The 26,123-nt window shown below is 42.0% G+C and overlaps 1 protein-coding gene across 1 annotated transcript in view; it reads right to left on the bottom strand.

The window, feature by feature from the left end:
* LOC124802834 overlaps positions 1 to 26,123 on the bottom strand; it is a 237,616-nt gene that overhangs the window by 179,260 nt on the left and 32,233 nt on the right. Inside the window, exon 3 of the mRNA XM_047263845.1 lies at positions 18,925 to 19,060. Within this exon, the coding sequence (XP_047119801.1) occupies positions 18,925 to 19,060 (136 nt within the window). The remainder of the gene's footprint in view (positions 1 to 18,924; positions 19,061 to 26,123) is intronic.

The raw sequence follows: 26,123 nt of genomic DNA, 5'->3' as shown, positions 1-26,123 counted from the left end.
TCTCGCAACATTTCGCTGCATTTTACTAGGGTGCGCTGAGAAGTAATGCCTTCGACTTTCTTGTTCTGTTCTCAATGTCGATATCACATGCATGCGAGTTACTTGGACGAGTTTTCCGCTTCGCTGACCCAAGTTGCAGCCGTCTGCCGTTACAGGGGTCTGATTCGTAGAGTGTGAGGCGCGGCCGTATAACGTAATTATGTCGGTGCGTCAGAATCAGCGCGCTATAGTCGAGATTTTGGCTGCAGAAATCGTTCTTCCCCACATGTAGCATCCTCTTCTTCAGCATGACAATGCGAGACCTTCACGAGCGCTGCAACATCTGCAACAATTCGACATCTTGGGTTCACTCTCATCCATCATCTTACATACAATCCCGACGTGACCCTATCAGACATTCGTCTGTTTCCAAAACTTAAAGTACACCTTTGACAACTTCACTTTTGTAATGATGAAGCGGTGCAAGCAGAGGTGAGGTTGTGGCTCCGTCAACAAAATCAAACATTCTAAAGTGATGATGTCAACAAAGAGGTATCTCGTTGGGAGAAATGTGTAGTGAAATAGGTATGTAAACATGATGAATAAAGATTTAGAATGTTAATGAAGTTTGTTTCATCTGAAAAGCTTTAATAGTGTTCACATAAAAAATTTGGAGGAATTGTTTTTCAGCATGTTCACTTAATTTATAGATTCTCTGCTGTTCGATTCCGGTTTCAACCAACTTTCTGTTACCTTCAGTAAGCGATATTAATTTCGACCAGTGGCGTAGCGTGAGGGGAGACTTTGAGACTTAGTCTCCCCTGTATTCGTGCTTAAAAAAGACGCAATAGTAATTCATAACAAAAATATAAACAACTTTCTCCTAAAAGCACTAAATGTGCGAAGATACCAGTTTTGTAGCCCGCGCCGCCGCACCCTTTATATTGGTGTATCTGCCTGAAACCAGACGTAAACAGTAATGAAATCCTAAACTCAGATTGGAATGTATACCGCAGAGACAAGCTGGACAGATAAGGGGGAGGCGTGTTTATAGCGATAAGAAGTGCAATAGTATCGAAGGAAATTGGCGGAGATCCGAAATGTAAAATGATTTGGGTGAAGGTCACGGTTAAAGCAGGCTCAGACATGGTAATTGGATGTCTCTATAGGCCCCCTGGCTCAGCAGCTGTTGTGGCTGAGCACCTGAAGGATAGTTCGGAAAATATTTCGAGTAGATTTCCCCACCATGTTATAGTTCTGGGTGGAGATTTTAATTTGGCGGATATAGACTGGGAGACTCAAACGTTCATAACGGGTGGCAGGGACAAAGAATCCAGCGAAATTTTTTTAAAGTGCTATATCTGAACACTATCTTGAGCAGTTAAACAGAGAACCGACTCGTGGCGATAACATATTAGACCTTCTGGTGACAAACAGACCCGGACTATTTGAAACAGTTAACGTACAACAGGGACTCAGCGATCATAAAGCGGTTACGGCATCGATGATTTCAGCCGTAAATAGAAATATTAAAAAAGGTAGGAAGATTTTTCTGTTTAGCAAAAGTGACAAAAAGCAGATTACAGAGTGCCTGACGGCTCAACACAAAAGTTTTGTCTCAAGTACAAATAGTGTTGAGGATCAGTGGACAAAGTTCAAAACCATCGTACAATATGCGTTAGATGAGTATGTGCCAAGCAAGATCGTAAGAGATGGAAAAGAGCCACCGTGGTACAACAACCGAGTTAGAAAACAGCTGCGGAAGCAAAGGGAACTTCACAGCAAACATAAACATAGCAAAAGCCTTGCAGACAAACAAAAATTACGCGAAGCGAAATGTAGTGTGAGGAGGGCTATGCGAGAGGCGTTCAATGAATTCGAAAGTAAAGTTCTATGTGCTGACTTGGCAGAAAATCCTAAGAAATTTTGGTCTTATGTCAAAGCGGTAGGTGGATCATAACAAAATGTCCAGACACTCTGTGACCAAAATGGTACTGAAACAGAGGATGACAGACTAAAGACCGAAATACTAAATGTCTTTTTCCAAAGCTGTTTCACAGAGGAAGACTGCACTGTAGTTCCTTCTCTAGATTGTCGCACAGATGACAAAATGGTAGATATCGAAATAGACGGCAGAGGGATAGAGAAACAATTAAAATAGCTCAAAAGAGGAAAGGCCGCTGGACCTGATAGGATACCAGTTCGATTTTACACAGAGTACGCGAAGGAACTTGCCCCCCTTCTTGCAGCGGTGTGCCGTAGGTCTCTAGAAGAGCGTAGAGTTCGAAAGGATTGGAAAAGGGCACAGGTCATCCCTGTTTTCAAGAAGGGACGTCGAACAGATGTGCAGAACTATAGACCTACATCTCTAACGTCGATCAGTTGTAGAATTTTAGAACACGTATTATGTTTGAGTATAATGACTTTTCTGGAGACTAGGAATTTACTCTGTCAGAATCAGCATGGGTTTCGAAAAAGACGGTCGTGTGAAACCCAGCTCGTGCTATTCGTCCACGAGACTCAGAGGGCCATAGACACGGGTTCACTGGTAGATGCCGTGTTTCTTGACTTCCGCAAGGCGTTCGATACAGTTCCCCACAGTCGTTTAATGAACAAAGTAAGAGCATATGAACTATCAGACCAATTGTGTGATTGGATTGAGGTGTTCCTAGATAACAGAACGCAGCATGTCATTCTCAACGGAGAGAAGTCTTCCAAAGTAAGAGTGATTTCAGGTGTGCCGCAGGGGAGTGTCGTAGGACCGTTGCTATTCACAATATACATAAATGACCTTGTGGATGACATCGGAAGTTCACTGAGGCTTTTTGCAGATGATGCTGTGGTGAATCGAGAAGTTGTAACAATGGAAAATTGTACTGAAATGCAGGAGGATCTGCTGCGAATTGACGCTTGGTGCAGGGAATGGCAATTGAATCTCAATGTAGACAAGTGTAATTTGCTGCGAATACATAGAAAGATAAATCCCTTATCATTTAGCTACAAAATAGCAGGTCAGCAACTGGAAGCAATTAATTCCATAAATTATCTGGGAGTACGCATTAGGAGTGATTTAAAATGGAATGATCATATAAAGTTGATCGTCGGTAAAGCAGATGCCAGACTGAGATTCATTGGAAAAATCCTAAGGAAGTAGGTTACAGTACGCTTGTTCGCTCACTGCTTGAATACTGCTCAGCAGTGTGGGATCCGTACCAGATAGGGTTGATAGAAGCGATAGAGAAGATCCAAAGAAGAGCAGCGCGCTTCGTTACAGGATCATTTAGTAATCGCGAAAGCGTTACGGAGATGATAGATAAACTCCAGTGGAAGACTCTGCAGGAGAGACGCTCAGTAGCTCGGTACGGGCTTTTGTTAAAGTTTCGAGAACATACCTTCACCGAAGAGTCAAGCAGTATATTGCTCCCTCCTACGTATATCTCGCGAAGAGACCATGAGGAGAAAATCAGAGAGATTAGAGCCCACACAGAGGCATACCGACAATCCTTCTTTCCACGAACAATACGAGACTGGAATAGAAGGGAGAACCGATAGAGGTACTCAGGGTACCCTCCGCCACTCACCGTCAGGTGGCTTGCGGAGTATGGATGTAGATGTAGAGTAGATGCCTGCTTGAGACTCGACTGCTCTCAGTCTCTGCCTCCCTTCCCTTACCTGGCTGTGTGCGCCTGAGCGTTCTCGGCTCCCTCCACTTCCCCTCTTCCTCGAAGGCCGGTGCGCTGCACTTACTAGCAGGTATTGAGACTAGTCTCTGCCGCTTCTATGCTGGCTTTTAACACGGAAGTGAACAGTCGCGCGGTTTGTGTTCATAGTGATTGTTGGGTGATTTTAGTGCATATTTTCGTTGTGTCGCCAACGTGAGTGAGCCAGCAACTGTACACCTTATAGAATTTTTATTAAAAACGCCTTTTTCTACATTAACGTACGAAAAAAAGGGCGAATTGAAGGACAAACGACCTACTCCTATACTCAGTGTAGTTTTAAGTGAAGCCAAACAAAAACGCACTTTGCAGACAGCCTGGTACGAAAAGTATGCTTGGCTGACTGCGAATGCAGTTAATGACAGGTTATATTGTTATATATGTCTTATGTTTGGTGGTGAAAAGGAATGATGCAATGAGGGCATTTGTACAATAAAGAACTTTGACAGGAAAGCACAAAAACATCAGGCATCAAAACGTCACCTGCAGAACAAAGAATCATTTCAGTTATTGGGCAAAAGTAGAATTGAGCACGCACTTTCTGAAGCCGTTCGTCTGACAGCAATAAAATACAACAAACAAGTTGCATCCAGCAGGAGAGTATTGGCTCGTCTTATTCAGGCAATTGTATTTCTTTGTAAACAAGAACTAGCCTTTCGCGGCCATCGAGAAGACGAATCCTCCAGCAACAAAGGTAACTGTCTGGAATTGTTGGATCTTCTAGCTCAAGGAGAGCAGTTAATCCGAGACCATCTGTCATCATCCTCAACCTTTAATGATGTAATAGAAATGATAACTCTGGCAGTTAATGAGAAAATAAAATCTGATATTCAGAACTGCAATTTCATTTCGATTCAGGCTGATGAAACATTAGACGTATCATGTAAGAGTCAAATGAGTATAATATTCAGGTACTGTATTGCAGACAAAATTGAGGAAAGATTCGTTGGATTTTGCAATGTTTCTGGAGATAAAACTGCTGAAGGTTTATCAAACATTGTTCATGAAGTATTGAAAGAATGGAATGTGGAAGGAAAAGTGGTTAGCCAAACATATGATGGCGCTTCAGTAATGGCGGGCCGGCCGGAGTGGCCGAGCGGTTAAAGGCGCTACAGTCTGGAACCGCACGACCGCTACGGTCGCAGGTTCGAATCCTGCCTCGGGCATGGATGTGTGTGATGTCCTTAGGTTAGTTAGGTTTAAGTAGTTCTAAGTTCTAGGGGACTTATGACCACAGCAGTTGAGTTCCATAGTGCTCAGAGCCATTTGAACCATTTGAACCAGTAATGGCGGGCAGAGAAAGAGGACTACAGCAATTGGTGATGCAGTTCTGTTCCTATGCGCTGTTTCTTCACTGTTATGCATAGCAACTGAATGTGGTACTGTTACATGCCTCCAAAATCATACGACAAGTATGTATGTTTGTAAGAGATCTTATTGCATCCTATTCGTTTTTCAGCAAATCATCAAAACGAACTGTATTGCTAACTGAGACAGGATTGAAACTGCCACATGAAAGCAGCACTCGCTGGGACTTTCGTTCCAGGGCAGTTTCAACATCTAGTTATTTCTGAGGACTATATAGTGTTTTTAATTATATATTTGATGATACAGACTCTCAGTGAGACCCAGAATCTTTGAGCTGTGCTTTGGGAATGAAACGACGGATGGATGATCTTCGTTTGTCTACTTGCTTTGCTTCTGCAGAGGGCGCTTTGTTTATGTTGAACATCTCTTTAATGTTATTCAGTCAAAATCTGTCAGTATAACTGCTTGCCACAACGAAATAACTGTTTTGAGAAACTTACGACAATTAAGAACGGAAACATTCGTTGATGAATGCATTAAATGCAGCTTGTGTTTGAATGGCAACTTATCATTCTGTGACAGTCAAAAGACATCTCTCAGGTCACTAACTTACGAGATACTGGATTTGCAAATTGTTCAGATGGAAAGAAGGTTTCAAGACTTTCCCCAAATTCAGTTTGTTGAACTTTTGAACGAAAAGTGTTTCCCGAAGTATCAAAGAGAATTCCCAAAGTTGAAACTGCTTCAGTTATTCGAACAGTACCCTTTTTTCAAACAATAACAAGTTGAAAATAAACTTTGTAAAATATACGCTGATTAGAAAAAACACTTATCTTCAAGAATCCTCTTAAAGTACATTGTCAACAATGATTTAAATTCCATTTATGAAGAAACAACGAAGTTCCTGCGTTTGGTTTTGACCCTACCCGTAACTACAGCAAGCAGTGAACGAACCATGAGTACTCTTAAACGAGTGGAGAATTATTTAAGGAATTCAGTCTCCAACATCCGGCTGTCGTGTTTGAGCACGTTAGCAATAGAGAAGTCACTACTTGGAGAGCTATCCAGTGATGAGATCTTTGTAGACCGAGTTATAGACTTATTCGTGGAAAGAAAAGACTGACGCATTGCACTTGGGTACAACAAAATGTAAGTGCTTCTTCTCTTGCTGCTGGAGTTCTACAAATTTGTCATCGTTTCTTGAACTAGTTATTATTATTATTATTATTATTATTTGTGGGGTGGTAGTGGCAGTAGTAGTAGTAGTAGAAGTAGTTGTAGTTGTTGTTTTATTTAATGCGTTTTGTTTCATTTGTTTAAATTATTGTTTATTGTACTATTTTGTCTCTCTATAATACTTGCAGAGTCTCTCCAACCTTTCCAACCACGCAACGCCACTGGTTTCGACACATTACCATGTTTAATCCTGTAGTTTACTAATATCGCATTACTAGCACTTGGTTACGATCTGCGAGAATTAACGTTCTCACAAGGGAACCTCCCCATCGCACTCCCCTCAGATTTAGTTATAAGTTGGCACAGTGGATAGACCTTGAAAAACTGAACACAGATCAATTGAGAAAACAGGAAGAAGTTGTGTGGAACTGTGAAAAAATAAGCAAAATATACAAACTGAGTAGTTCATGGGAAGATAGGCAAGATCGAGGACACTAGAAACGCAGGAGCGCCGTGGACTCGTGGTAACGTGAGCAGCTGCGGAACGAAAGGTCCTTGGTTTAAATCTTCCATCGAGTGAAAAGTTTAATTTTTTATTTTCAGTTTATGTGACAAACTCTTATGTTTTCATCACTTTTTTGGGAGTGATTATCACATTCACAAGAAAACCTAAATCGGGCAAGGTAGAAGAATCTTTTTACCCATTCGCCAAGTGTACAAGTTAGGTGGGTCGACAACATATTCCTGTCACGTGACGCACATGCCGCCACCAGTGTCGTATAGAATATATCAGATGTGTTTTCCTGTGGAAGAATCGGTCGACCTATGACCTTGCGACAAATGTTTTCGGTTCCCAGTGGAGAGGCACGGTTTTGCGATGCGGTCGCAAAACACAGACACTAAACTTATTACAGTGAACAGAGACGTCAATTAACGAACGGACAGATAATAACTATGCAAAAATAAAGAAAGTAAAATTTTCACGCGACGGAAGACTTGAACCATGGACCTCTCCTTCTGCAGCTGCTCACGCTACCACGGGACTACGGCGCTTGTGAGCTGACGGTCTCCATGATATTGCCTATGTCGCCCATGGACTACTCAGTTTGTATATCTTGCTTATTTTTTCACAGTTCCACACAACTTCTTCCTGTTTTCTCAATTGATCTGTGTTCAGTTTATCAAGGCCTATCCACTGTACCAACTTATAACTAAATCTGAGGGGGGTGCGATGGGGAGGTTCCCTTGTCAGAGTAACGTGACAAATAGGTCTACGAATTCGGCAGGCAATTCATCACTGTCACTAGGGAGGCGTTTCTCTAACCTAAAGAAAAAATGTGGACACTACGTGTACTTTGATAACAGAGAACGCGATTCCTTTGTTTATTGCACGCCTAATATTCTGAGGGGAGAGGGGGGCTACAATTATCATCTCAATATCGGAGAATAATTTAGTATAATTTGCCATGTTTACTGTTTTTATGTTATTATTTTGTGTAATTAATGGATAGATTAGAAATGAATGGGTGATTTATTCATAAACGTCCGCCAAGATCCACATTAACACACTATTCACAATGACCAGTTTCGGCTTACTGCCATGATGTACCTGAGTGTACAAATTATGTGAAGGCGATACTTGTATCAGAATACTCCCAATGACCTGACGATGGCAGTAAGCAGAAAACAGTCGTTGTGAATTCTGTAGTAATGTGCGATTAAGGTGCACATTCACGGCCAAAGTGTCAAGCATGATCACGGAGTGGCATTTGAAAGAACCGGACAGCGGAGCACGGTAAAGCGGCCATTTCCGGGAGACGGAAATTGTTGTTGTTGTTGTTGTTGTCGTTGTTGTTATCATCGTCTTCAGTCCGAAGACTGGTTTGACGCAGCTCACCAAGCTATTTTATCTTGTGCAAGCCTCTTCATCTCCGAATTAGTACTGCAACCTGGATCCTTCTGAATCTGCTCACTATATTCATCTCTTGCTCACCCGCTACCATTTTTATACCACACACCTCACTCCAATACTAAACTGGTGATCCCTTGATGTCTCGGAATGAGTGCTGTAAACCGAGCCGTTCTTTTAGTCAGGTTGTGCCACAAATTTCTTTTACCCCAATTGTATTCAGAACTTCCTCGTTAGTTATGCGATCTACCTACCTTATCTTCAACATTCTTCTGTAGCTCCACATTTCAAAAACGTCTAATCTCTTCTTGTCTGAATTGTTTATCGTCCACGTTTCACTTCCATACTTGGCTACACTCCATGGAAATAAGTTCAGAAAAGACTTCCCAATACTTAAATCTACTTTCGATGTTAACAAATTTCTCCTCTTCAGAAATGCTTTTCTTGCCATTGTCACTCTATATTTTATATCCTCTCTACTTCAGCCTTCGTCAGTTGTTTTGCTTCCAAAATAACAAAACTCATCTATTACTTTTAGTTTCTTGTTTATAAATCTAATTTCTTCAACTTTACCTGATTTAATTCGATTAATTCCATTCTCCTTTTTGCTTTTGTTGATGTTAATCGTATACCCTCCTTTGAAGACGGTGTCCATTCCGTTCAAATGCTTTCCCAGATCCACTGCTGTCTATAATAGAATTATAATGTCACCGGCATACCTGAAAGTTTTTACTTCTCCTCCCTAAACTTAAATTACTACTACATATTTTTCTTTTGTTTTCTTTACTGTTTGCTCATTGTACAGATCGAATAATATGAGCGACAATCTATCACCCTGTCTCAAATTCTTCTCAACCACTGTTTCCCTCTCTTGTCCCTCGACTTCCGTAGCTGCTGTCTGCGTTTTGTACAAAGTTCAAATATCCTTTCGCTCCCTTTATTTACCCTTGCTACCTTCAGAATTTAAGAAATGGAATTAGGATCAGTATTGCCTCACGCGTTGTTACATTTTCCCGCAAACCAAATTGATTCTCTCCGACGTTATTCAGTAATACTCACACCTGCTAACAACTATTTTCTTTGGAATTTGAGTAATTACATACTCCTTGAAGTCTGAGGATATGTCACCTGTTTCATACACCTTGCACAACATATGGAAGAGTTTTGTCATGGCTTACTCTCCCAAGGCTGTCAACAGATCTGAGCCCTATCAAATTCATCTCGCAGCATCGTATCTTCCATACCATCTTCATCTACGTCGTCATTCATTATTATATACTTCTTTCAAGTTCGTCTACCTTGTATAGATGCTCTGTGTACTCCTTCCACCTCTCAGCTTTCCTTTCTTTGCATAGCACTGTTTTTCCATCTGAGCTCTTGATATTCGTACAGGTCCTTCCCTTTTCTCCAAATGCCTCTTTAATTTTCATGAAGGCGATATCTATTTTTCCCCAACTGATATATGCTTCTACATCCTCATATTTTCTCTAGCCATTACTGCATAGATATTTGGACTTCATTTCGATCTTATTTTTAGACTTTTGTATTACCTTTTGCCTGCTTCAGTTGCTGCATTTTTATATTTTCTCCTCTCATCAATTAAATTAAATATTTTTTACGTTATCCAACGATTTCTACAAAACCTTCTCTTTTTACCCATTTGATCCTCAACTGATAATGGATAATTTTCTTACATATATATCTAATGGGAGATATGTAGACCTTCAATATAACCTATAGACCTCAGAAGTATCTTAATTGTATCAAATGTGGAATACAGTAGACATCGAAGCGGTAGTGCCATTATCTTTAAGACACATTTGACCCTCGTTGGCGAGTAAAATATTGTCTCTCGATGCCAGACTCTGGGACATCCTGCAGATTACGTTACTACGTACAGCTGAAGATACGCGACTGACCCTTGACCCGGCTGTTGTCATCGCAGATACTCTCAGATCTTCATATACTAGTTTGGGGAAATTCTGTTTATCCCACGCAAACCAAAGCTCAAATACTTTCAGGTATAGATTTCCTGCGGTATTTATCTCGTATTTAGCAATGGGAGAAGACATGTTCCCTTTGTTGTGAAACTGTTTCTACCTGTTTGGAACGAACGTCGAAACTGTAGTATGAATTCCTGCTAGATCTCGACAACATGGCTTCTCCATTCACACTCACACCAGCTATGGCCGTGACGTAATGTACTCCGACAGCAAAGTACAAATTTCTCGCCACACAGAACCTATTTCAGTTTATTCTTAAACCTGAATTATCCTGCTTTCAGATATACTAGTCAATGCAGATCTTGAACATAATTTTATGGTTGGAGGTACCTGTACTAGCTTACTGAGCAGGAAGGTGAACAAGACCCGAACAGAATGCATGAACTCTAATTGGGCATTATCGGGGTTTAGATCACCGTATAGCCCGTTAGGTTCTTCTTGGCTTCCCATATCGATAAAGCCAAATGTCGGGATGCTTCCTTTGTTTATGACAAGGTGAATATCCCTCCTCATCCTTCTCAAATCGGAACTTGCGTTCCGTCTCAAATGACATCATCAGTGATTGGATGCTGAAGACTAGTCTTACTTTCTTCCGAATCGAATGAGCACGCCGAATTGACTTTCATTAGTACGATTATGTAGCCCCAATGTCCGTTCTAAAAACACGATACACAAATCACTAAAATACTGTGGTGTCACCACCAGACACCACACTTGCTAGGTGGTAGCCTTTAAATCGGCCGTGGTCCATTAGTATATACGTCGGACCCGTGTGTCGCCACTGTCAGTGATTGCAGACCGAGCGCCGCCACACGGCAGGTCTAGTCTAGAGAGACTCCCTAGCACTCGCCCCAGTTGTACAGCCGACTTTGCTAGCGATGGTTCACTGTCTACATACGCTCTCATTTGCAGAGACGACAGTTTAGCATAGCGTTCAGCTACGCCATTTGCTAGGACCTAGCAAGGCACTATATTCAGTTACTATAGTTACTATCTTCAAGAATGTATTCTGAACAGATAATATTGTGAATCATGTACCGTCAAGAGCGACGTTCATCATTAATTGATGAAAGTTAAGTATCAAACTAATTACGTGCGCTTTCTGAATTCTCATTCCTTGTCATGTTCCTGCCCGCATCTCGTGGTCGTGCGGTAGCGTTCTCGCTTCCCACGCCCGGGTTCCCGGGTTCGATTCCCGGCGGGGACAGGGATTTTCTCTGCCTCGTGATGGCTGGGTGTTGTGTGATGTCCTTAGGTTAGTTAGGTTTAAGTAGTTCTAAGTTCTAGGGGACTGATGACCTAAGATGTTAAGTCCCATAGTGCTCAGAGCCATTTGAACCATTTTTTCTCATGTTCCAGGCATCACGTCAGTATAGTTCTTCCTCCCTCACGCCAGCCTGCGTGAGCTAAAACGCGTGCAATTTCGACCTCCACTCGTAACACGGTGTTGGCTCTTTTGCTAACACAAAAATATACTACAACACATAGACATTTATGCCCACGCTGTTCCATCGTTAGGGTAAATGATTGTGGCGTCAGGAAATACTTGCAGCCACAAAGTTAAAATACTTACTTAAAAAATAATGAAACAGAGGACCCCAGCTTAAAGTGATGACATCCAGCAACAACTAAAACTCTACTCTTATCTAGCAGTTTTAAGGTTTCGCACCTCGCAATTTTAAAGATGCAGCAAATTACTTATTCGACCTTGTCTCTTACGACAATGGACAAGCAAAAAGTTCCCATTTGAGCGCGTTACTGCAGCGTACATCCAACGTAGCGCGACTCCGATGTTGATTTATGAGCACCGACATACAGGAAACGGATTAGTATGTCACTCGAGTCTTTCCGACATACGTGCGGTAAACGCCGAAACGTGAGACGTTATTACCAAATGCGTCCAAGCAGGACCAATGTGCTACCGAAGGACAAACACCAGCAGACATCCATCGGAGAATGGAGAACATGTATGCGGCAAAAACTCGTCGAAAACTACCGTTGTGAAACAGTGCAGGACAAGGGATGCTGTTACGTCCCCATATCGCTAATTTCGTTAAGCAAAATTTACGTCAACTAGAGTGGGAGTTCTTCATCTCTCCCCACTCCATTATCACACCCTCATATCTCTTAAAAAAACCTTTGTAGGACGACGATTCATGTAGGACGAGGATGTGCAGAAGGCAGTTGTTATGGACTTCTTCATGCAGCAGGCGCAGTTTATTATCAAGTTGATAAAAACTGGTGCATCGATCGAATGATTGCCTCAATGTATCCCCGTATTCAAGAAGGGATGTCGAACAGATGTGCAGAACTATAGACATACATCTCTAACGTCTATCAGTTGTAGAATTTTGTAATACGTATTATGTTAGCGAATAATGACTTTTCTGGACACTAGATATCTACTCTGTAGGAATCAGCATGGGTTTCGAAAAAGACGATCGTGTGAAACCCAGCTCGCGCTATTCGTCCACGAGACTCAGAGGGCCATAGACATGTGTTCCCAGGTAGATGCCGTGTTTCTTGACTTCCGCAAGGCGTTCGATACAGTTCCCCGCAGTCGTTTAATGAATAAGAACATATGGGCTATCAGACCAAGTATGTGAGATTGGATTGAAGAGTTCCTAGATAACAGAACGCAGCATGTCATTCTCAATGGAGAGAAGTCTTCCGAAGAAAGAGTGATTTCAGGTGTGCTGCAGGTGAGTGTCATAGGACCGTTGCTATTCACAATATACACAAATGACCTTGTGGATAAAATCGGAATTTCACTGAGGCTTTTTGCGGATGATGCTGTAGTATATCCAGAGGTTGTAACAATGGAAAATTGTACTGAAATGCAGGAGGATCTGCAACGAATTGACGCATGGTGCAGGGAACGGCAATTGAATCTCAATGTAGACACGTAGAAAGAAAGATCCCTTATCATTTAGCTACAATATAGCTGGTCAGCAACTGGAAGTAGTTAATTCCATAAATTATTTGGGAGTAGGCATTAGGAGTAATTTAAAAGGGAATGACCATATAAAATTAATCGTCGGTAAAGCAGATGCCAGACTGAGATTAATTGGAAGAATCCTAAGGAAATGCAATCCGAAAACAAAGGAAGCAGGTTACAGTACACTTTCCCACCAACTGCTTGAGTATTGCTCAGCAGTGTGGGATCCGTACCAGACAGGGTTGATAGAACAGATACAGAAAATCGAACGGAGAGCAGCGCGCTTCGTTATAGGATCATTTAGTAATTGCGAAAGCCTTACGGAGATGATAGATAAACTCCAGAAGAAGACTCTGCAGGAGAGACACTCAATAGCAAGGTACGGGCTTTGTTGAAGTTTCGAGAACATACCTTCACCGAGGAGTCAAGCAGTATATTGCTCCCTCCTACGTATACCTCGCGAAGAGACCATGAGGATAAAGTCAGACAGATTAGAGTCCACACAGAGGCATACCGACAATCTTTCTTTCCAAGAACAATACGAGACTGGAATAGAAGGGAGAACCGATAGAGGTACTCAAGGTACCCTTCGCCATACACCGTCAGGTGGCTTGCGGAGTATAGATGTAGATGTAGATGTAGATGCACACGGTGATTTTGCCTCATTGGCATACCATTTGTGCAATGTATGGCTTCGAAAGAAAATTGTTGATCGGCCCGTATATTCCCAGCAAGTGGAATACGCTTCATAAAAAGTACTTAAAACGACAGAATTGATATGAAATAATTCACACGCTTCAGATTATATTTTACCACTGTATAAGCTGAGATAACGAGACTCCTATAGTATTTTCCAGTCAGTGTCTGCCGCTCTGTGGGAACGACTAACCGTCTATAAATACGGTGTGCCATTTACGCGCATTATAGGAATCCCTTAATCTATCTCTGATGCGGAAATTGTACTCGAGCTTTGCATAATTGTCGGCTCAACTGCCTCTGATTTAAATATAGCTCGATTTAGTGATCAGGCCGTCACATGTGTCTGCTCTAATGCTTCCGTTGCTTCTCTTTTCTCGCCTCCCCTCTGTTATGGCGCGTTTTAGATTCAATGGTTTAAATATACATATCTGTGGTGAGCACGTGTGTGTGTGTGTGTGTGTGTGTGTGTTTGTGTGTGTGTGTGTGTGTCAGAGAGAGAAAAAGAGAGAGAGAGAGAGAGGGAGAGAGAGAGAGAGAGACAGAAAGGAAATCACATCACTATGGCGACGTCCCTTGCCTTTTGAAGAGGCCATAGAACAGATGAATCACACTTTCGGCAAATGTCCCAAACACGAAATTGAAGAAAAATAATCAATACATGCATGTACCATGTGAGTGTAAACGCTCAGAGAGATCTACACTTACTTAAATTTCCATCCCTATCATCAAATGAGGAACACTGAACCATAGTATCTGGGAGCTGGAATCTGTTAGCTCACGAACGATTTACGGTATATCAGAACTTTAAGATTTAGCTGCTATGAGAATATGTAACATTTATGCTGGGAGAAAGCGAGAATACTAGAAATCTGGTCAACAGCTGTTCTGTACTCTGTTTTCCATAAAGGAGATCAGAAAGACTGTCATAATTATAGGGGAATAAGCTAAGAGCAGGATGTAAAGCACGTGAATAAAACTTCAGCTCTGAGGTTAAGGTCAATAGCCGAAACAATTTTGACTGAAGACCAGAGTGGATTCACATTGGACGGAGAACGTCATAATATATTTATTTATAAGATACTCATAAATAAAACAAGAAAATTTAATAACGACACACACATATTTTTCATCCACCATGTCAAGACGTCTGACAGATTAAACTGGATAAACCTCTAGTAGGTATTACAAGAATATGGAACTACACGACACTTGATATAGGCCATACCAAGCTCATACAATGGAGCGTAATTTACAATAAAAACTTGCAGCAAAACAAGTAAGAAAGGCATTATAACTAACGAAGGAGTTAAAGAAGGTTGCAGTCCTAAACTTTTGCTCAATTTATATATAAATGACATGATAAAAATTGAATGAGGAAACAGAAAACTACAAACGAATAAAACTAGACAAGGAGCATCTTATAAAAACATTATTGTATGCTGACGGCCAGGCTATATTAACCATTTCACAAGAAGAATTACAAAGACTTATTTTTAAGTTACACCAAATTGGGGAAAATAGCGATTTCAAAGTGTCAAAGTACCGGCATCCCGAGGAAAACAATACGTGCGATAAAAATAGTGATAGAGAACAAAATTATCGAGCAAGTAACTGGGCTATTACATTTCTTTTAATTATGGTAAAGATCAATGAATGAAAGACTACAAAGCACTAACTGCCCTAGTGCTTTTCTACGGACCTGAGGTTTGGATACCAAACAACGAAAACAAATCTAACAATGACGCCAGAAATGAAATTCCTCAGATCAGTTAAAGGTTGTAAATTAGAAGACAGTGTAAGAAAGGAAGGAGTTAGGAGTGAGCTTAAAATATTTGCAGTAACAGAAAAAACACCACTTTGAAGCATAAATGTAAGTAAGATTTAGATAGAATGCGTTATGGCAGATATTCTAAATAGGGATAAGGAATGTAGGACGACCCAAGTAGCGTTTGACTCAAGACGCTGAAGGCTGAACCTGTTCCTCGAACCTAATCTATGACGGCAGAGCATGATGATTCAGATGACGAAGTTGGATTGGGGGGGGGGGGGGGGGGGGAGGGGGGGTCTATGTCTTAACAGTGCTAGGTAGTGGAAGGAGTCTGATTTAAAAACAGTGTAAGAGAACATTCGTAACTAATGAATGTTATTTCCCATCAAATTTGCGAAGGATTTAGTTGGAATTTTTCCATTTTGAACAATGAGAAAAAGATGATGAAAGGAAACATGATCTAACATTTATCAGTACGTGCTAACGTAAGGCCCTGTATCACGCCTCGCCATGACTGTCATTCCTTCGTTAAAAATTGTCTGACACTAGCAATCTACTTTGAGATGTCGGATGTATTGGAAAAAACTGCTGATATGATAGGATGGGACACTACAGTATAACAGAAGTAATGAAGAAATCATTTACCAAAGAATGAAGATTGACAAGGTCACAGGTGACCTAAGGATGACGGAAGATACCTACTGTCACTGATAGAGGATGTAGATGAAGATTTCTGGGTCGTCAGTGTCAGACAACAACCTTAGTTTCATTAAATTTTGAACTGGTCGAGTTTAAGTGATTTTCTGTAGTCCACTGAGAAAGGCCTTTTGACGCCGGGTTCATTCATTTCCTTGCAGAGTTCCCTAGCGTAAAGACGTGTCCTCGAAGTAGACTGAAAATGAGGTGGTTTCGTTGAATGCTTGTTTCGAAAACCTTCCTGTCGATGTCTTACAGTGGCATCTGAATCTGACGAGGTTGTATAGGATAACGCCTGTTTTAAGTAATGTTTTGTATTTCTGTTGGTAGTACTGACATTTCTCATAGTTCTGCTTTACCAGTGCTAGAAGTTTCATTAGGAACCAATTGCAGGCTTCCGTGGACGTTGTACTATCTACAATATCCTTCAGGGTATGTGACCTCATTGTCAATACGTAAAATTCTCTGACTTTTCGGCCGCTGTTGTAAATGACTTTCCTCAGGGCGTTTTGCTGACCACATCCCGAGGAAGACCACTTACAAAAGACCATTTGCAACAGTGGCCGGAGCGTCGGAGAATTTTACATATTGACAATGCAGTCACGTACGCTGCAGAATATTGACATTTTAAGCAGAATGTCAAATGTTCCTCGTTTGAATTGCAAATCCGCATGCTGTTATTCTGAGTGGAATCCAGAGACGACACTGAATTCAGTTTTTAAGTTTACACTACACAATACTTGTTTCTTGAAGGAACTGCGTGATGGCTTCTTTGTGAGACGTCTGTGAAATTTTATTCGAATAGAGTAGATACGGAAGGGTGAGCCGTCAGTTTTGGCGAGAAAATCATGTCGGAGCGTTCTGTTGTACCTCAAACTGCTGTTTCGACTTTCGCCCTCGTGACGGTGCTGTATTCGAAAGAGGAAATGAATGACAGAATGAAACGATGTCATTACTGATGGAGTTAGAAACCCGTATTTACTGGGAAAGATTTTTAATGGTTGGTTAGTTGGCATAAAAGAGAGGGGGAAGGGACCAAACTGCTAGGTCATCGGTCCCTTGTTCCTTGTTCCTGCTGGTAGGAGACACACTAGGTTCTGCTTCTGAGATTGTACAACTGATTACTGAAAGATCTCGTTCATTATGTCGAATGTATCCTCCCTTTTGGCCTGGTTGAGATGGGAGATTTGTTTGGAATATCACGAAAACGAATAGTTTTTATACATATCCTTCTGTTTGGAACGGACTCATTCCTCTTGCTTCACTCCCTTGCACCGAAGAATGTCTATCTGACGCGCTTCCGTTATAGAATAGAAGTCTGTCTCCTTGCGATACATCCTCTCGAAACACGTTTCGCTGCTGCGACCAATTAGATTAGATTAATACTTGTTCCATAGATCATGAATACGACACTTCGTAATGATGTGGAACGTGTCAGGTTAATAAAAGATGTCTGTACAAGATATTACATTACACAAGATATTGCATGACACTAATGTTTAAGTTTTTCACTTAATTTATATCTAAAAATTCAGCCAATGAGTAGAAGGAGTTGTCATCTAGAAATTCTTTTAATTTATTTTTAAATGTTAGTTGGCTATCTGCCAGGCTTTTGATGCTGTTTGGTAGGTGACCAAAGACTTTTGTGGCAGCATAATTTACCCCTTTCTGTGCCAAAGTCAGATTTAACCCTGCATAGTGAAGATCATCCTTTCTCCTGGTGTTATAGTTATGCACAATGCTATTACTTTTGAACTGGGTTGGATTATTAACAACAAATTTCATAAGTGAATATATATATATACTGTGAGGTTACTGTGAGGATCCCTAGATCCTTAAATATATGTCTGCTGGATGACCGTGGGTGGGCTCCAGCAATTATTCTGATTACACGTTTTTGAGCAATGAATACTTTTCTGCTCAACGATGAACTACCCCAGAATATGATGCCATACGAAAGCAGTGAATGAAGGTAGGCATAGTAAGCTAATTTACTGAGATTCTTATCACCAAAATTTGCAATAACCCTAATAGCATACGTAGCTGAACTCAGATGTTTCAGCAGACCATCAATGTGTTGCTTCCAGGTTAACCTCTCATCAATGGAGACACCTAAAAATTTGGAAAATTCTACCTTAGCTACAGACTTCTGTTCAAAGTCTGTACTTATTACTGGAGTTGTGCCATTTACTGTACGGAACCGTATATACTGGGTTTTATCAAAATTTAAAGAGAGTCCGTTTGCTGAGAACCACTTAATAATTTTGTGAAAAACATGATTTACAATTACATCACTTAGTTCTTGGTTTTTGGATGTTATTACTATACTTGCATCATCAGCAAAAGGAATTAACTTTGCATCTTCATCAATGTGGAATGGTAAGTCATTAACGTATATCAAGAACAGTAAAGGACCTAAGACCGAACGCTGTGGGACCCCGTACTTGATATCCCCCCCCCAGTTTGAGGAATCAGCTGTTGTTTTAACATTACATGAACCACTTATTTCAACAACCACTTATTTCAACTTCAATAATGAACTGTTTCGCGTAGTGTAAATGCACCTTGACAGAATAACATTATTCCTGTACGAAGTTGGTATGAGTACCAGCAGGCCTGTTGTGTATACCAGCAACAACTACATCCTTCGTAGCAGAATTAGTCTCGACTGGCACTAGAAGCAAGAAGTGAGCGCTTGGCGAATGTGTTGGCGCGTGCGGCAGACTCACCGACGACGAGCATGTCGCCGTGCTCCGAGACAGTCCTGAAGGCCGGCGCCTCCCCGGACACCTCGCAGCGGTAGCGGCCGGACGCCTCCAGGTCCACGTTGTGCAGAGTCACCTGGCTGGCGTTGGACCGCGACCTCTGCACATGCCAACCACACACTTGCAGTAAACTCTGCCGCAGGCAAAAAATTTAACACAGTTTACACAAATATATAACTCTAGACATTGAAGAATTGTAATCTGATAAAAAAGCACTGAGATGCCTCTTACGAGCATAAACATGGGGGTGCCCACTCTTCGCCTTTACAACTGCTTGAGCTCTGCTGGGGATACTGTCAATGAGATGTCTGAATGTCTGTGCAGGAATGGTAGCCCTGAAGATAGTCATGTTGTTCGCTGTGGTCTGGAACGAGGAAGACATTTTGACTCGTACCAACGGTGATCTTATATATCTAATAATTAAATTTTCCGCAAGACATATACCTACAATAATGATGGAAGCCGAAGAAATGATTTAAAATTTATGTCACGGCCAGGACTCGAAACCTGGTCTTCATTCTTACAGGAGAGAAAATGCTCAATATTACATCACTGCTGCACTATGGTCAAGGTCACTGCACGAACAACCCAAGTCGAATCCCCTCCCCAACACACACTTCAATCCATATCTTCAGCTGGCTAGGTCCTGCAGGAATATTGACCATAGTGCTGCAATGATGTAATGGTCAGCATTTCTGCCTAGTAAGCAAGAACACGTGGGTTCAAATCCCGGCTGTCGCACAAATTTTAATTCACTTCTTTAGCTTCCATCACTATCGTAGGTAAAGATAAGACTTAAATGTCTCGGCGAAAATTTAATTATATGATCTATAAGCTTTCCAACGGCGGAGAGCTCTGGCAATAGTGACAATTTATGGGGAAAACAAGTGGTTGTGCTCTGATCAGCATTTCTCCCTGATAAGCAAAGAGATCTGGGTTCGAGTCCCGGCCGTCGCACAGATTTCAGTTCATTTCCATTCCAAAGGTGATCCATTATGTTCCAATGGAAACTCTCGACAGGACTTCCATTTCAGGTATGCTATTATTCACAAACCATTGCCTCACAGATGTTGCTTTATGTTTTGTCAGGCTGATACGATCACTGTCTCCGAAGAGTTCCTGTACTGTACACAGTACGCAATGCTGTAATGTGTTCAGATCATTGTCTCCGAAGAGTTCCTGTACTGTACACAGTACACAATACTGTAATGTGTTCAGATCACTGTCTCCGAAGAGTTCCTGTACTGTACACAGTACGCAATGCTGTAATGTGTTCAGATCATTCCTCATTTAGCGCTTTCTTAAGGGGGTAGGACGTCAAACTGGCCGACTTCAAGTAGGAGAAGCACCACAGGACATTTTAAGTGCCACTGTCTATACTTTTTATAAATAAATTCAAAAACTTTGTCAGAAAGACCAGGAACTATTCGAGATGCATACTCATAGCTGTGGAAGTTCAAAACTACAACATTTTTTTTGTACATGTGAAATTTCATTTTTTTTTCATTTCCTGTTGGCTGCATTTTTTGTTATAGGTACACTTTTCTTCGTACAGCATACAAACCTTACTTATAGGTGTATGACACTCTAGAATTTATTTAACTTGTGAAAAATGAATGAGCTCTTACATTTTAAACTTCATGTTTAGAAAAAACTCAAATTTTACAGTTAATTATCTAAATTTTTACCACAGATTTGAATGGATTTGAAAAATTCTAAAACTTCATACACCTGTAAGTATGGTTTTTATGTTGTGCAAAACTCATCGAAGAATCTCTCTAGCCGCGTGGGATTAGCTGAGTGTGGTAAGGCGCTGCAGTCACGGACTGCGCAGCTGGTCCCGGCGGAGGTTCGAATCCTCCCTTGGGCATGGGTGTGTGTGTTTGTCCTTAGGATAATTTAGGTTAAGTAGTGTGTAAGCTTAGGGACTGATGACCTTAGCAGTTAAGTCCCATAAGATGTCACACACGTTTTAACATTTTTTTTTTAATCTCTCTCACTTACGAAGAAAAGTGTACCTATAGCAACAAATACAGCCAAAAGTAAGTGAAAAAGATGAAATTTCACATGTAAAAAAATATTTTGTTATATTTTTTAAATTCCACTGTTATGAGTGTGAATCCTGAATCCTTCCTGGTCATGCTGAGAGAATTTTATGAATTTATTTGTAAAAGTAGAGACAGTGGAAATTAAAATGTCCTGTGATGCCTCGCCCGCTCCAAATCTGCCCGTTTGACGTCCTACCTCCCTTAAGCATAATAAGGGGAACCCATCCTAACTACGAAAATGACCCTCATATTAAAACGCCACCCCCAGAGTACTTCGCTGTTGGCTCTATACATAATGGCAGCTAGCGTTATCCACACATCCACAAAACCCAAACCGTTCTACCGGGTTACCGCAGGGCATAGCGTGATTCATCGCTACAAATCCCTCGTTTCAAGCCAGCGTCCCAAGCATCCCAAGCGTCGCTTAGCATTGACTACATAAATACTTGGCCTAGGAGGAGCTTCTCGACTGTTCTGCCCCACTCTTTTTAACTCACTACAGACAGTCATTGGGGCAGCTGTATTGTTGGTGACACTCCAGAACTCACGGGTTATTCCTACCACTGATTTCATGCGATTTTTTTTACGACCATTGTCCATCGATAGATGAGATCTGCCTGATCTTCATTAACTTCATTTGTTTCTTTACGATTCACTTCACAATCAATCGAATGACGGAGTTATAGCGTATCCCTGCTGGATTTGTTACTCGGGTGGGATGCAGTGACTAGTCCATGTTCAAGTCACAGCTCTCCTGACCGACATGTTCTGTAGTTATTCCTTCTCGATTGACAACGCAGTACTCCCAGCCTCCTTGTATAATGGCGGATCATAATGTCTAGTGATCTATTCTGTATTACACAGGTGTGCCGGATAGTTTTTATCACATAATGTATGTTACTAAAAAAAAAAGAAAGGAAAAAACCTAACTCCTCCCGAACAGGCCATGAGCGCCCAACGATAACTACCAGCCGCCGTGTCATCCTCAGCCCACAGGCGTCACTGGATGTTGATATGGAGAGGCATGTGGTCAGCGCACCGCTCTCCCGGCCCTATGTCAGTTTACGACGGCGGAGCCGCTACTTCTCAGTCAAGTAGCTCCTCAGTTTGCCTCACGACGGCTGAGTGCACCCCGCCTGCCAACAGCGCTCGGCAGACCGGATGGTCACCCACCAACTGGTAGGCCAACCCGAAAGCACTTAATTTCGGTGATCTGACGGGAACAGGTGTTACCACTGGGGCAAGGCCGTTCCCAGGCATATTTTTGTGCAGTTTCTAAAGCAACTTACACATTGAGGATTACAGTACGCAAACCATTTGCTTTTATTACCTACAGCTCTTGAGATATGAGAAATTTATCACTTGTATAAGTGTAATACAGTAACAAAGCAAACGCCACAAAGCAATAGCTTCACTAGACCATTTACTACTACTTGATGAAGTAATGAGCACTGTGTATGCATAGGAAATAAGCTAGTTGTACCAAACTTTAGTCAGCCCACTGTTCTTTGAAAGAGGCCACCAATAGCTTTGGAGCACTGTACGAACGTAGAAATGATATCAGGCACTCATGCGGTCTCACCACTGGTGATGTAATTTATGGCAGTGAAGGGCTGTGCATGTGCCAGTCGGTTGTTGTAAGGAATCAGTGCAGTTCAGTGGTTTGACGTGGACATGCGACAGAACGGCAGAAAGGAATTACCGTGTTCGGATGTGTCCATGACGTGGTGAATGAAACTGAGGTGTCTTGTTGAAAAAGTTTGCCTTGCCAATTGTTGATTGAACCTGAGATCAGAAGACGAATTCGGAAGGACATGTTGCAACTGAGTTGTCTGCACCCAATAATGCACTTCGGAACAACTTTTACACAGTAACTAGATTTATAAGTTCCAAGGAAGTTGGACACAAGTAAATTGAATGGCATCCATGCGTAGATCACGGCACCACACAACCATCTCCCTTGTGAACCTATCATCTTTCGCATTACTGAACTCAAGAAATTTGTTTCATAGGCATTTTAAAGTATATGAGTCTGTCCAGACTCCAGGGCCTTAATGAAATTCGTCATGAGCCCCAGATTTACATGGAGGGCTGGCATGACAACTATGTCACACTCAACCGTCGGTCTTTAAGGTCATTTACTACCTCGCTACATTATAACTCCCTTCATCAGTTTTTCCTTTATTTAATAATGTTTTCTATCACTGCCGTCCCATTCACAGATAACCGCCCAGAGTAGCCGCGAGGTCTGAGGCACCTTGCTACGGTTCGGTGGCTCTGACCGTCGGAGGTTCGAGTCCTCCCTCGGGCTTGGGTGTGTGTGTGTGTGTGTTGTCCTTAGCGTAAGTTAGTTTAAGTAGTGTGTAAGCCCAAGGACCGATGACCTCAGCAGTTTGATTCCGTAGGAACTTACCGCAAAAAGAAAGAAGTCACAGATAGAACAGCGATTGTTTTCAAATCAATAGTTACTCCAGTTGTATTCACAGTAGCGTATAGTTTCACTAAGTGGCTTTCAGTCCAGACAAATTTCCAACTGACAATGATGAGGGTCTATTGCCGTTGAGTAATAATTCTGTCTTCGGTGTTGCCTAGATGGACAGTCGCAATTCTCCACACGCTTCAAAGCTGAGTTCAATCCCGCGTAATCTTTGAATTCTCCGGAATAGCAAAAGGTGCCACTCGCTGAAACCAACTGTACAAATACTTAATGTTTGTCTCTTTTGAAAGTGTGGCGTCGTAGTACTCAGCGTAAGCAAATGTAACTCTTTCGCATCTGTTCTTTTGCTTTGTCCCTGTCAGATCCCGTATAAGATTGCGAAGTTCATCGTCATTTACCAGATGAGTGTCTTCAGTAGGCTGGTAGGGTGAGTCGAAATGAAGTCTTGCTCAACTATATATTCTGCAATGATGTTGATATTACTCAAATGAAGAGATGACATAAAAACAGTTTAGATAATGAGGCAACTTGTGGATAGTTGCAAGCACACGAGTTTTATAGGAGAATATGGTGACAACTGTCGTGCAGAAATAGTCTGTGCTGTGAATTTTTTGATCTCGATCGTTAATGCTCCTACTATCAGCTTTCGGGTCTCTTACGTAACATACGCTATTGCAGTGCCTGTGTTGTCCGCAAATACGATGCAAAGTTCATTTGCACGTGCATGCATGTCCAAAGGAACAGGCGTCGCGGCGACTGCAGCTGTTACGAATTGTATTCGCAATTGCGAATACGGACACCCATCAGCTGTATAATGGAATGACTTCAATTCAATTTTTTTCCTTGCCGTGACTCTAACCCGGAATTCCCGCTTGCCGAGCATAACTCACGGCCAGACACAAACCTCCGTATGTCGTTAAACATGGTTCAGTAACCTGTACTCGTACATACAGGGTGTTTCAAAAATGACCGGTGTATTTGAAACGGCAATAAAAACTAAATGAGCAGCGATAGAAATACACCGTTTGTTGCAATATGCTTGGGACAACAGTACATTTTCAGGCAGACAAACTTTCGAAATTACAGTAGATACAATTTTCAACAACAGATGGCGCTGCGGTCTGGGAAACTCTATAGTACGATATTTTCCACATATCCACCATGCGTAGCAATATTATGGCGTAGTCTCTGAATGAAATTACCCGAAACCTTTGACAACGTGTCTGGCGGAATGGCTTCACATGCAGATGAGATGTACTGCTTCAGCTGTTCAATTGTTTCTGGATTCTGGCGGTACACCTGGTCTTTCAAGTGTCCCCACAGAAAGAAGTCACAGGGGTTCATGTCTGGCGAATAGGGAGGCCAATCCACGCCGCCTCCTGTATGTTTCGGATAGCCCAAAGCAATCACACGATCATCGAAATATTCATTCAGGAAATTAAAGACGTCGGCCGTGCGATGTGGCCGGGCACCATCTTGCATAAACCACGAGGTGTTCGCAGTGTCGTCTAAGGCAGTTTGTACCGCCACAAATTCACGAAGAATGTCCAGATAGCGAGATGCAGTAATCGTTTCGGATCTGAAAAATGGGCCAATGATTCCTTTGGAAGAAATGGCGGCCCAGACCAGTACTTTTTGAGGATGCAGGGACGATGGGACTGCAACATGGGGCTTTTCGGTTCCCCATATGCGCCAGTTCTGTTTATTGACGAAGCCGTCCAGGTAAAAATAAGCTTTGTCAGTAAACCAAATTCTGTCCACATGCATATCGCCGTCATCAATCCTGTGCACTATATCGTTAGCGAATGTCTCTCGTGCAGCAATGGTAGCGGCGCTGAGGGGTTGCCACGTTTGAATTTTGTACGGATAGAGGTGTAAACTCTGGCGCATGAGACGATATGTGGACGTTGGCGTCATTTGGACCGCAGCTGCAACACGGCGAACGGAAACCCGAGGCCGCTGTCGGATCACCTGCTGCACTAGCTGCGTGTTGCCCTCTGTGGTTGCCGTACGCAGTCGCCCTACCTTTCCAGCACGTTCATCCGTCACGTTCCCAGTCCATTGAAATTTTTCAAACAGATCCTTTATTGTATCGCTTTTCGGTCCTTTGGTTACATTAAACCTCCGTTGAAAACTTCGTCTTGTTGCAACAACACTGTGTTCTAGGCGGTGGAATTCCAACACCAGAAAAATCCTCTGTTCTAAGGAATAAACCATGTTGTCTGCAGCACACTTGCACGTTGTGAACAGCACACGCTTACAGCAGAAAGACGACGTACAGAAAGGCGCACCCACAGACTGCGTTGTCTTCTATATCTTTCACATCACTTGCAGTGCCATTTGTTGTTGAAAATTGTAAGTACTGTAATTTCGAAAGTTTGTCTGCCTGAAAATGTACTGTTGTCCCAAGCATATTGCAACAAACGGTGTATTTCTATCGCTGCTCGTTTAGTTTTTATTGCCGTTTCAAATATACCGGCCATTTTTGAAACACCGTGTACATTATGTATATTCCCATACAGGGGAGACATTTTAACTGAACGTCGCTTGCCCGGTGTCGGCGGATAAATACGATACTGCAGTGTAGGCGCTGTTCAGAAATACGAAGCAGTGTTCCTTCGAATATGCATGTCCGAAGGAACAGGCACCGCGGCGTCTACAGCCGTTATGAAACACAC

Source organism: Schistocerca piceifrons, chromosome 6, assembly GCF_021461385.2.
Source record: "Schistocerca piceifrons isolate TAMUIC-IGC-003096 chromosome 6, iqSchPice1.1, whole genome shotgun sequence".
Lineage (NCBI taxonomy): Eukaryota > Metazoa > Arthropoda > Insecta > Orthoptera > Acrididae > Schistocerca > Schistocerca piceifrons.
Note: the sequence above shows the minus strand (reverse complement) of the source record. Positions and strands in the feature narration are given on the sequence as shown.